The 13,840-nt window shown below is 44.4% G+C and overlaps 1 protein-coding gene across 4 annotated transcripts in view; it reads left to right on the top strand.

The window, feature by feature from the left end:
• The window catches only part of LOC139280197 (sperm-specific sodium:proton exchanger-like), a 654,445-nt gene that overhangs the window by 239,024 nt on the left and 401,581 nt on the right, over nt 1-13,840 (top strand). For all 4 annotated transcript variants that reach the window (XM_070899784.1, XM_070899786.1, XM_070899785.1 and 1 more), the window contains one exon: nt 12,567-12,762. In XM_070899784.1, the coding sequence (XP_070755885.1) occupies nt 12,567-12,762 (196 nt within the window). The remainder of the gene's footprint in view (nt 1-12,566; nt 12,763-13,840) is intronic.

The following is a 13,840-nucleotide window of genomic DNA, read 5'->3' as shown; positions in this document are numbered from 1 at the left end:
AGCAAGGCTTGAAGAGGGTAACTGAAGGCTCACTGCAGACTCGCCTATCCCGAGTCTTGCTTAGCTACCACACGAGACCCCATTCGCTCACTGGGATCCCACCTGCTGAACTGCTCATGAAAAGAGCACTTAAGACAAGGCTCTCGTTAGTTCACCCTGATCTACATGAACAGGTAGAGAGCAGGCGGCTTCAACAAAGTGCATACCATGATAGCGCAAATGTGTCACGCGAGATCGAAATCAATGATCCTGTATTTGTATTAAATTATGGACAAGGTCCCAAGTGGCTTCCCGGCAAAGAGGGGAGCAGGGCTTTCGGGTCAAACTTTCAAATGGACTCATTCACTGGAAGCACTTGGACCAAATCAAACTCAGATTTACGGACTATCCTGAGCAACCCACCTTGGACCCTACCTATATTGATCCCCAAACAAAGACACCAGTAGCAACCGGCACCACGGTTGACCACGAAGCAGAAGCCATCATCCACAGCAGCCCAGCAGGACCCAACATACCAGGCAGCCCAGCAAGGCCAGCTGCACAGCAGCCCAGTGAGAGCCCAACAAGTGATTCAACAATACCAATTTTCACACCGAGATAATCAACCAGAGCAAGGAGGGCCCCAGATCGACTCACATTGTAAATAGTTACACTATTGACTTTGGGGGGGATTGTTGTTATATATATAAACTTGTTTTTACTCTGTACAGCCACCAGAAGGCTCATCCCCTGGAGTCCCAAGGGATCCCATAATCCATTGGGAGCACAGGTATTTAAGAAGGCCTCACTGTGTGCAGAGGCATTCTGGAGACCTGCAATAGAAACATAGAAAATAGGTGCAGGAGTAGGCTATTCGGTCCTTCGAGCCTGCACCGCCATTCAATGACTTCATGGCTGAACATGCAACTTCAGTACCCCATTCCTGCTTTCTCGCCATAGCCCTTGATCCCTCGAGTAGCAAGGACGACATCTAACTCCTTTTTGAATATATTTAGTGAATTGGCCTCAACAACTTTCTGTGGTAGAGAATTCCACAGGTTCACCACTCTCTGGGTGAAGAAGTTTCTCCTCATCTTGGTCCTAAATTGCTTACCCCTTATCCTTAGACTAGGACCCCGGTTCTGGACTTCCCCAACATTGGGAACATTCTTCCTGCATCTAACCTGTCCAAACCTGTCAGAATTTTAAACGTTTCTATGAGATCCCCTCTCATTCTTCTGAACTCCAGTGAATACAAGCCCAGTTGATCCAGTCTTTCTTGATATGTCAGTCCCACCATCCCGGGAATCAGCCTGGTGAACCTTTGCTGCACTCCCTCAATAGCAAGAATGTCCTTCCTCAAGTTAGGAGACCAAAACTGTACACAATACTCCAGGTCTGGCCTCACCAAGGCCCTGTACAATTGTAGTAACACCTCCCTGCCCCTGTACTCAAATCCCCTCGCTATGAAGGCCAACATGCCATTTGCTTTCTTAACCGCCTGCTGTACCTACATGCCAACCTTCAATGACTGATGTACCATGACACCCAGGTCTCATTGCACCTCCCCTTTTCCTAATCTGTCACCATTCAGATAATAGTCTGTCTCTCTGTTTTTACCACCAAAGTGGATAACCTCACATTTATCCACATTATTCTTCATCTGCCATGCATTTGCCCACTCACCTAACCTATCCAAGTCACTCTGCAGCCTCATAGCATCCTCCTCACAGCTCACACTGCCACCCAACTTAGTGTCATCCGCAAATTTGGAGATACTATATTTAATCCCCTCGTCTAAATCATTAATGTATAATGTAAACAGCTGGGGCCGCAGCACAGAACCTTGCGGTACCCCACTAGTCACTGTCTGCCATTCTGAAAAGTACCCATTTACTCCTACTCTTTGCTTCCTGTCTGCCAACCAGTTCTCAATCCACGTCCCCAATCCCATGTGCTTTAACTTTGCACATTAATCTCTTGTGTGGGACCTTGTCGAAAGCCTTCTGAAAGTCCAAATACACCACATCAACTGGTTCTCCCTTGTCCACTCTACTGGAAACATCCTCAAAAAATTCTAGAAGATTTGTCAAGCATGATTTCCCTTTCACAAATTCATGCTGACTTGGACCTATCATGTCACCTCTTTCCAAATGAGCTGCTATGACATCCTTAATAATTGATTCCATCATTTTACCCACTACCGATGTCAGACTGACCGGTCTATAATTCCGTTTTCTCTCTCCCTCCTTTTTTTAAAAAGTGGGGTTACATTGTCTACCCTCCACTCCATTGGAACTGATCCAGAGTCTATGGAATGTTGGAAAATGACTGTCAATGCATCCGGTATTTCCAAGGCCACCTCCTTAAGTACTCTGGGATGCAGTCCATCAGGTCCTGGGGATTTATCAGTCTTCAATCCCATCAATTTCCCCAACACAATTTCCCGACTAATAAGGATTTCCCTCAGTTCCTCCTTCTTACTCGACCCTCTGACCCCTTTTATATCCGGAAGGTTGTTTGTGTCCTCCTTAGTGAATACCGAACCAAAGTACTTGTTCAATTGGTCTGCCATTTCTTTGTTCCCAGTTATGACTTCCCCTAATTCTGACTGCAGGGGACCTACGTTTGTCTTTACTAACCTTTTTCTCTTTACATATCTATAGAAGCTTTTGCAGTCCGTCTTAATGTTCCCTGCAAGTTTCCTCTCGTACTCTATTTTCCCAGCCCTAATCAAACCCTTTGTCCTCCTCTGCTGAGTTCTAAATTTCTCCCAGTCCCTGGGTTCGCTGCTATTTCTGGCCAATTTGTATGCCACTTCCTTGGCTTTAATACTATCCCTGATTTCCCTTGATAGCCACGGTTGAGCCACCTTCCCTTTTTTATTTTTACGCCAGACAGGGATGTACAATTGTTGTAGTTCATCCATGAGGTCTCTAAATGTCTGCCATTGCCCATCCACTGTCAACCCCTTAAGTATCATTCGCCAATCTATCCTAGCCAATTCAAACCTCATGCCTTCAAAGTTACCCTTCTTTAAGTTCTGGACCATGGTCTCTGAATTAACTGTTTCATTCTCCATCTTAATGTTGAATTCTACCATATTATGGTCACTCTTCCCCAAGGGGCCTCGCACAACGAGATTGCTAATTAATCCTCTCTCATTACACAACACCTAGTCTAAGGTGGCCTCCCCCCTAAAAGACTAAGTTCACACTTTATTTTGAGCATACAGTGTTCAGTCTGACTATTTCTCCATACATAACAGTGACCATCTCAAACCAGAAGAAGGCATCATCATCTCACGATATCGATTCTACACGCACATTTGTTCTGAGGACCAGGACATGTTGGAATTCGTTGCCAACCTGAGACATCTAGCTGGACCGTGTAAGTTCGAAAACGCGTTGGGAGACATCCTGCGGGACTTCTTTGTAATCGGCATCAACCACGAGGTGATCCTGCTTAAGCTACTGGCTACGGAGACGCTGGGTTTGAGCAAGGCCATCACGATTGCCCAGGCAGGCATGACGGCAGACAAAACTTAAAGCAGCTATCATCGAAAAATTGGAACTATGCAAGTACTGTAAACAAGATTGTATCGTCGTTTGGCAGAGTTGCATATGGCAGGACCTACTCGACTGTGTATGCGAAACCTGTGGCTGCTCAAAGTCCGCCAACGGGAATGAATCCAATTTCACCGTGTTGGCGTTGTGGGGGCAATCATCGGCCTCATTTGTGTCGGTTTAAACAGTACATTTGTAAAGGCTGTTCGAGACTGGGGCATCTCCAGCGCATCAGTCCGCAACTGAGCAAGCGTGTTGCGACACACCATGTGGAGGATGATGACCAGTATAGCGCGGATCGGTATGTGAAATCCGAGATACCAGAGGAGGAAGTGTATGGATTGTATTTGTTCCTAGCAAAGAGCCAACCGATAATGATTAATGTGAAACTTACCGTTGTGCTGCTACCGATGCGAGTGTGCGAGTGCGAATCAATCAATAATGAGCCAGAGGACATTCAACAAGCTGTGGGATACTAAGGCTGTGAGGCCTAAGCTGAGTCCAGTCAATGCCAAGTTGCATACGTACACTAAAGAACTCATAAAGGTGATTGGCAGTGCAGTAATCAAGGTGTCGTATGATGGTGCGGTTCACGATTTACCGTTATGGATTGTTCCAGGCAATGGTCCAACGCTGTTCGGCAGGAATTGGCTTGAAAAAATCAAATGAAAGTGAAACGATATCAAAGCGTTGACTTCGGAGGATGATACTCCATGTGCTCAAGTGCTGAGCAAGTTCCCCTCGCTGTTTGAACAAGGCATCGGCATTGGCTTGAAAAAATCAAATGAAAGTGAAACGATATCAAAGCGTTGACTTTGGAGGATGATACTCCATGTGCTCAAGTGCTGAGCAAGTTCCCTTCGCTGTTTGAACAAGGCATCGGCCATTTCACGGGAGCCAAGGTGCAGATCCACGTGGACTCAGATGCAAGACCCATCCATCATAAAGCTCGGGCAGTTCCGTACATGATGAGGGAGAAGGTCGAAATCGAACTGGACAGACTCCAGTGTGAAGGGATCATATCACCGATCGAATTTAACGAATGGGCCAGTCCCATTGTTCCCATGTTGAAAGGTGATGGCCGTCAGGATTTGTGGAGACTACAAGGATATGATCAACTGAGTTTCGAAGCAGGATCAGTACCCATTACCAAAGGCTGATGACCTGTTTGCAACGATAGCCAGGGGGAAGTCGTTCACAAAACTGGATCTGACGTCGGCCTACATGACACAGGAGCTGGTCGAGACGTTGAAGAAACTTATGTGCATCAACACTCATAAAGGACTGTTTATGTACAACAGGTGCCCTTTTGAAATTCGCTCGGCTGCGGCCATATTTCAGAGAAACATGGAGAGTCTATTGAAGTCTGTCCCCGGAACTGTCGTGTTCCAAGCTGACATACTCGTCACAGGTTGTGACTCCGCCGAACATCTGAACAACCTGGAAGAGGTTCTACCTCGTCTGGACAAAGTGGGACTTAGACTGAAACGCGCTCTGCGTCTTCATGGCACCGGAAGTCGAATTCCTGGGGAGGAAAATTGCTGCTGACGGTATCAGGCCTACGGACTCGAAAACCAAAGCCATCAAAAATGCACCCAAGCTGCAGAATGTGACGGAGTTGCATTTGTTCCTTGGTCTATTCAACTACCTCGGTAATTTCTTACCTAGATTGAGCACCTTATTAGAGCCACTGCACATTCTGCTAAGAAAAGGGACAACTGGGTTTGGGGTGAGTCTCAAGATAGAGCTTTTGAGAAAGCTACTAATCTGCTTTGCTCTAACAAGCTGCTGGTACATTATGATCCGTGCAAGCGTCTAGTATTGATCTGTGATGCTTCGTCATATGGAGTTGGTTGCGTGCTCCAACGTTAATGAGTCAGGCAAATTACAACCTGTTGCATATGCTTCAAAAAGTTTGTCAAAGGCGGAAAGAGCCTACGGCATGGTAGAGAAAGAAGCACTGCCTGTGTGTATGTAGTTAAAAAGATGCATCAATACCTGTTTGGTCTTCGCCTTGGACTGGAAACAGATCACAAGCCACTCATTTCATTGTTTTCGGAAAACAAAGATATCAATACCAATGCATCGACCCGCATCTGATTATGATTATGTCATTTATGTCATTTGCCATAGACCTGGCACTGAGAATTGTGCCATTGCATTGAGCCGTCTGCCGTTGCCCACACTGGAGGTGGAAATGCCACAACCGGCGGACCTAGTGTTAGTCATGGATGCTTTTGAAAGTGAAGGAACCCCTGTCACGGCTCAACAAGTTAAGACCTGGATCAGCCAGGACCCGATATTATCGGTTGTGAAACGCTGTATTCTTAGTGGTGATTGGTGTGCCAGACCCGAGCAAATGTGTGAGGAGACCAAACCTTACATCCGTCGCAAAGACAAACTATCCATTCAATCAGATTGTATACTGTGGGGTAATCATGCCCAAGAAAGGCAGAGAGAAATTTGTGCATGATCTACATAACACGCATCCAAGTATTGTCATGATGAAAGCCATTGACTCTGATCTGGAATCATGTGTGCATCAGTGCAACACTTGCATGCAGCTTAGTAAAGCACCAGCGGAATCGCCGCTGAGTCTGTGGTCATGGCCATCTAAACCATGGTCCAGGATCCACATCGACTTTGCAGGTCCCTTCCTGGGAAAGATGTTCTTAGTTGTGATGGATGCTTATTCCAAGTGGATAGAGTGTACAATCATGTCATCCAGCACATCCACAGCTACCATTGAGAGCCTTTGTGTCATGTTTGCTACGCATGGTCTGCCTGACATCATTGTAAGCGACAACAGATCTTGTTTCACCAGTATGGAGTTTCAAGAGTTCATGAAACTCAATGGTATCAAAGGTGTGAGGTCAGCGCCATTCAAACCCGCATCCAATGGACAAGCAGAGCGTGCGGTCCAAACCATCAAGCAGAGTATGAAACGTGTAACTCAAGGTTCACTGCAAACTCGCCTGTCACGCATATTGCTTAGTTTAAGAACAAGACCCCATACGCTTACCGGGATCTCCCCTGCTGAACAATTGATGGAGAGGTCTCAAGACCAGGCTCTCTCTTGTCCACCCCGATTTGAATAATCGTGTCGAATACAGACATCAAAGTCAGCAAGGGTATCATGATCGCGCTACTGTGTCACGCGACATTTCTATCAATGATCCTATGTATGCACTGAATTATGATCAAGGTCCCAAATGGATCGCTGGTACTGTTACGGCCAAGGAGGGTAACGGAGTGGTAATCGTTAAGCTCAAGAATGGGCAAACATACAGGAAACATATCTGTCAGATAAAGCTACGGCACACGGATGAACCGGAACAGTCTGAGGAAGACATAATCAGTGACCAACCAATCTACCCTCAGTCATCAGAGGACTCCGCTGGCAATAATGAATCAGGACTTTCAATCACTGACATGGTCAATGAATCTGGACTTTCAATCCCTGACATGGTCAATGAATCTGGACTTTCAATCCCTGACGTGGTCATTGCCCCCAGTCATAGCAGACTCAGAACGCTCACCGAAGGCTGGAGTTGAACTGAGACGTTCAACTCTGGAGCGGAAAGCCCCGGACCATCTCAATTTGTAAAAAGACTGTTACTAATATCTTAAAGGGGGATATTGTCATGTATGTATGCTTGGGGTTACTAGCCACCAGGTGGCGCCACTGTCGGAGTTCATTGGGCTGTGCGCACGTGTGTGCGACCCAGTTATAAAAGGCCAGCCATCTTGTAATGTGATCACTTTGGGCCCTAATAAAGAAGAGCCAGGTTTATACCTGTGTTAGTTTACAGTATTCAGTCTATCGAGTTATTACATACATAACAGACCGTATGATGGAGGGAAGGTCATTGATGAAGCAGCTGAAGATAGTTGGGCCTAGGACATTGTCCTGAGGAACTCCTGCAGCGATGTCCTGGGGCTGTGATGATTGACCTCCAACAACCATAATCATCTTCCTCTGTGCTAGGCATGACTCCAGACAGTGGTGAATTTACCCCAATCCCCATTGATTCCAATTTTACTTGCCTCCTTGATGTCACACTCAGTCAAATGCTGCCTTGATGTCAAGAACTGTCACTCTCATCTCATTTGTGGAATTCAGCTCTTTTGTCCATTTTTGGACTTTTGCTGTAATGAGGTCTGGAGCCGAGTGGTCCTGGTGGAACCTAAACTGAGCATCGGTGAGCAGGTTATTGGTGAGTAAGTGCTGCTTGATGACACCTTCCATCACCTTCAATCAGATGATTGAGAGTAAACTGATGTGGCGGTAATTGAACGGATTGGATTTGTCTTGCTTTTTTTGGACAGGACATACCTGTGCAATTTTCCACATTGTCGGGTAGATGCCAGTATTGTAGCTGTACTGGAACAGTTTGGCTAGAGGCGTTGCTTGTTCTGGAGCACAAGTCTTCAGCATATCAGCCGGTATAGTGTCGGGGCCCATGGATTTTGCTGTATCCGTTGCACTTAGCCATGGCTTGATATCTCGTGGAGTGAATTGAATTGGCTTCTGTGATGGTGGGGACCTTGGGAGGAGGTCAAGATGGATCATCCACTTGGCATTTCTGGCTGAAGGTAGTTGCAAACGCTTCAGCCTTGTCTTTTGCACTCAAGTGCTGGGTTCCGCCATCATTGAGGATGGCGATGTTCATGGAGCCTCCTCCTCTTGTTAGTTGTTTAATTGTCCACCAACATTCATGATTAGGTGTGGCAGCACTGCAGAGCTTTGATCTGATCCATTGGTTGTGGGATCGCTAAGCTGTGTCTATAGTATGCTGCTTCCACGGTTTAGCATGCATGTAGTCCTGTGTTGTAGCTTCACCAGGTTGGCAGGTTATTTTTTAGTAAGCCTGGTGCTGCTCCTGGCATGCTCTTCTGCACTTCTCATTGAACCAGGATTGGTTCCCTGGTTTGATGGTAATGGTAGAGTGAGGGATATACCGGGCCATGAGGTTACACATCATGGTGGAATACAATTCTGCTGCTGCTGATGGCTCATAGCACCTCATAGATGCCCAGTTTTGAGCTGCAAGATCTGTTCTGAATCTGTCCCCATTAGAATGGTGGTAATGCCACAAAAACCCAGGAGGGTATCCTCAGTGTGAAGACAGGACTTCTTCTCCACATGGACTGTGCGGTGGTCACTCATACCAATATTGTCATGGACATATGCATCTGTGACCGGTAGATTAGGGAGAACGAGGTCAAGTAGGTTTTTTTCTTGTGTTGGTTCTCTCACCACCTGCCACAGGCTCAACTTGGCGGCTATGTCCTTCAGGACTCGATCAGCTCGGTCAGTAGCGGTGCAACCGAGCCACTCTTGGTGATGGACATTGAAGTCCCCCACCCAGAGTACATTCTGTGCCCTTGTTACCCTCAGTGCTTCTTCCAAATGGTGTTCAACATGGAGGAGTACTGATTCATCAGCTGAGGGAGGGCGGTAGGTGGTAATCAGCAGGGGGTTTCCTTGCCCAAGTTTGACCTGATGCCATGAGTCTTCATGGGGTTCGGAGTCAATGTTGAAGACTCCCAGAGCCACTCCTTCCTGACTTTATACCGCCACCTCTGGTGGGTTTGTCCTGATGGTGGGACAGGATACCCAAGAATGGTGACGGAGGAGACATTGGCTGAAAGGTATGATTCTTTGAGTATGACTATTGTCAGCCTGTTGCTTGACTAGTCTATGGGACAGCTCTCCCAATTTTGGCACAAGTCCCCAGATGTTAGTGAGGAGGACTTTGCAGGGTCGACTGGACTGAGTGTGCCATTGTCGTGCCCGGTAGGTTGATGCGGGGTGGTTCGTCTGGTTTTATTTTTAGTATACTTCTTTGTAGCGGTTTGGTACAACTCAGAGGTTTGCTAGGCCATTTCAGCGGGCAGTCAACCACATTACTGTGGGTCTGGAGTCACATAGTAAGGCTGGCAGATTTCCTTCCCTAAAGAACAATAGTGAACCAGATGGGTTTTTACAACAATCTGGTAGTTTCATGGTCACCATTACTGATACTAGCTTTTCATTACAGAATGATTTAATTAATTGAATAGTTGGTGTGGCAGTAGGGTGGGTGGGGACGATCAGGAGGACTTTGGAGTTGATTTTTAACCAATAAGGGAATTAAGGGTTATGGGTAGCGGGCGGGTAAGTGGAGATGAGTCCACGGCCAGATCAGCCATGATCTTGTTGAATGGCGGAGCAGGCTCGAGGGGCTAAATGGCCTACTCCTGTTCCTAATTCTTATGTTCTTATATATTTGCAGGGTTAGGGGAAAGCTGGGAAATGGGACTAATCGGATAAATCTTTCAAAGAGCCGGCACCAGCACGATGGGCAAAATATCCTCCTTCAAAGCTGTATTTATGATTCTGCGTAAGGGATCTAAAGCCTGTTTTAGACAGTTGCCAGGAGGCGATCATAACGCAGGCAACAAATTGGTATGGGATGTTGCGTTCTAAAATTGGTGCCGTTTCCAACGATTCTGTCCAAAAAATGGGCACAATGAGGACCAGTTATTACTCTTTAGAAGTCTCAGTGGACTTAATGCTCAACATGTCAAACCAATGCAGAGCAGTAATTAACAACGCTAATTGAACAGTTAACTATATTACTAAAACAGTAGAATATAACTTTGAGGAAGTCATGATCAAACTGTACAGAACTCTGGTCAGACCACATCTTTAGTATTCCGTCCAGTTGTGATCACCAACTGATGCAACAAAAATCTACAATGATGATCCCCAAGACTGGAGAAACTTCGGCTTTATAGCCTTTAAGTTTGTAAAAGGCAAATTTAGGAACGATATCAGGAAGGTTTTCATTTAAACAAAGAGTGATGGAATGGCCTCTCAGATAGATTAATGGGGCCAAAAGCCTTGGAATTATTTAAGAACCAATTGGATGCTGTGGGGCAAGGAGAGGTTGCGAGCTTAGAGGTTTCTGGGTGGGTGAGCTAAGATGGGCTGAATCTCTTCTATAATTATTTTGTGATCGTGTGAAGCAACTCTCTCTTCATTTGTTCATCTTTCACACACAATAACAAATCCCTTCCATTTCGTTGGAAAGGGGGAAATCACTTTAAAGGGGGATATTGGCCCTTTAAGAAAAATAACACATAGGTGGTCAGATAGTTCATATCTCATTTTGAGGCAGTCCCACAGTTTGTTTTCTTCTATTATTGGCAATAGACATGTCCTGTGTTTTTCCACAACATATAAAAGTATTTGCATTTAATTGTTGTGTATTCTGATTTTCTCGAACAGTCTTACAAAATATTACAAAGTATTTACAGTATAAAAACAGGCCGTTCGGCCCAGCAGGTCCATGCCAGTGTTTATGATCCACGCCAGTGTTTATGATCCACACCAGCCTCCTCCCCACCCTTCGTCATCTAACCCCGTCAACATATCCTTCTATTCCATTTCCATCATGTGTTTATCCAGCTTACCTTTAAATGCATCCATGCTAAATTGCCTTAACTACTCCTTGTGTTAGCGAGTTCCACATTCTAACCACTCTCTGGGTAAAGAAGTTTTTCCTGAATTCCTATTGGATTTATTTGTGACTATCTTATATTTATAGCTCCTAGTTCTGGTTTTGCTCACAAGTGGAAAGATCTTCTCTACATCTACCCTATCAAACCCTTTCACAATCTTAAAGACCTCTGTCAGGTCACTCTTCAGTCTTCTCTTTTCTAAAGAAAAGAGCCTCAACTGGTTCAGCCTTTCCCAATAGGTATAACCTCTCAGTTCTGGTATCATACTCGCAAATCTTTTTGACACCTTCTCCAGTGATCGATGTCCTTTTTATAATATGAAGACCAGACTAATCACAATACTCTAGTTGTGGTCTAACCAAGGTTTTATACAAGTTTAACATAACTTCTCTGCTTTTCAATTCTAGCCCTCTAGAAATGAACCCCATTGCTTTGTTTTTTTTTTATAGATTTGTGCATCTGTAACTCCAGATCCCCTGTTTCTCGACCCCATTTAGATACATATTACGAGGAGTATGTGGTCTCCTTATTCTGCCTACTAAAATGCACTATCTCACACTTATCTATATTGAAGTTGATTTGCTAGTTACACGCCCATTCTGCAAGTTTATTATCTTCCTGTATTTTGTTGCAGTCCTCCTCAGTATTAACTACACCCCCCCCCCCCAATTTGGTGTCAACTTGGTTTTGGTATTTTCTTGAGATTATTAGCAAATAGCTTTGCTTTCCACAATTTTTGATCATTCTGATTAAAATTGTTAATACTTTTCAATTTGGGTGGTATCTGACTGATATAATCAGGCCTAAACTTCACTCTATTGTATGTCTCTGGCCAGTGCATTGGTTGATTCATGATGATTCCAAAGAGCGTCACCTCTTCAGAACTCATTTACAATCAAATCAATCTTCTGTTCATAACCACTGACTTCCTGAGTTTCCTCTGTAACAATGCAATTTTGCAAAATACTAAGCTATTGCCATAGGTTGTATGAAACTATACCAAATATCAATATTATACATATGACAAAATATAGCTATTGTCTTGCTGATATTATTTACTAATAGCTGAAGCAGACGTAGTATCATTTGTGAGGGTTAGGGCACTGCTGATTGAGTGGTTTAATTTAGGGTTAGTAGGACACAAACTACTGTGCAAATTAGCACTCACATTTTATTCAAAATGATTTCTATAGAACTTTTGAGGTTCAACTTGGGAAGATTCAGTCAATTATGTTCTAATAATGGTGAGATTCCTTCGACAAGATACTTTATTAGTACTGAGCATAATATATCAGATGACATATTGTGCTTTGGCGCTGCTAGCACAGAATCACGTCTGCTCGACAGTATATTGGAAATTGCACATTCATCTGCGACGTTCATCGATTTAAATTAATGGATGGAATATTATGAGCTTGTGTGTTTAATTTCCACATATATATTCCAATAAACGGGAATGTCAAAGCGCAATACTCCCCTATTCTGTTGTAACAAAATTGTTTCTTTTTACAGAAACCGGATTTTGAAGCTGTGCTACCGAACGGTGTCCACCAATGCATTTGAGTGTTTTGTGTACATGGTGATACTACTCAATGTCTTTCCTATCATTCTGGAATACGTTCCCTTAATGAATATAGAACATGAGGCAGAGCTGCAACTGATTAATTATATTTTCTTTGTAGTGTATGTATTGGAAGCAATTATGAAGGTATGTAAAATGATAGTATATTATAGTGTCTACTTCTTTGCAGAGAACAATTTTTGAAATAGTAATTATTTAAAATTTTTATATTCAGTGCAATTTTCTAACTAGACTAAAGATTACTGTTACACGTGTTGCACGTGTGTTCATTGTATTCGATTTCTATATTGTTGCCAAAATCAGAAAGACTTGCATTTATATAGCATCTTATTACATCTTACAAACTCCCCAAAGTGCTTCATGTACAGACATCACTATGTAGGTAAGCGTGTTGGCCATTTTGTGCATGACAAGGTCCGACAGAAAGTAATGAGACTGTTTTTGGTGGCGTTGGTTGAGGGAGTGATGTTGGCCAGGACACTGGGAGAGCTAGGAGAAGGAAATACATCTTTAATAGTAAGATTTGAAATGGAATCAAGGACACGGGTCATTAAAGCTGACCAATAGATAATACCATAATAGGACAAACAGGGGAGGGGCGATTTTCTTCTCTCTTCTGCCCTGCTTTTCAATGTGAATGGATCAATAATAGTAAGAGAAAACTTGGTAAAAAAATATAAGTTACTCCCCAAGACCCACCCACTGCAATTTTGAATTGGATCTTGATTTGGATGCCCTGTGCTACCAACGGAAATAGGGTGGAGCCTCATGCCTACATTTAAATCAGGGTGCAATTTTGGGCTTGCACTGGGTGGAGTACCCACTGCCCAAGCCCTGCTCAGTGGAACTTAATGTAGGGCAGCCAACCCAGTGGCCCTTAAAGGAACCGTTCAGAAAACATGACTGCTTCTCCTGGCCCCACAAAAATCATTCCAACCCACTATCCATCCAGCTGCGACTTCCCTCACTATTACCTGCCTCCCTTAGCTCAGCTCCGTGGAGGAACCACCAGATTTCCTTTCCTCCCCCCCTGACCCCCTGCCCCCCACCCCCTCCAAGTTCCTGAGCAGTGATCTACCAGTCAGTGCTTGTTTAAAGCTGGCAGCTCACCCATTTTATTTATATGAGCCATGATACCCAAAATCAAAGTAGTCCCACAGTATCCTTGTATCTAGGGGCATAATTAGAAAAACAGGAGGTAATA

This window comes from Pristiophorus japonicus, chromosome 14, assembly GCF_044704955.1.
Source record: "Pristiophorus japonicus isolate sPriJap1 chromosome 14, sPriJap1.hap1, whole genome shotgun sequence".
Classification (NCBI taxonomy): domain Eukaryota; kingdom Metazoa; phylum Chordata; class Chondrichthyes; family Pristiophoridae; genus Pristiophorus; species Pristiophorus japonicus.
This window is presented reverse-complemented; position numbering and strand designations above follow the sequence as displayed.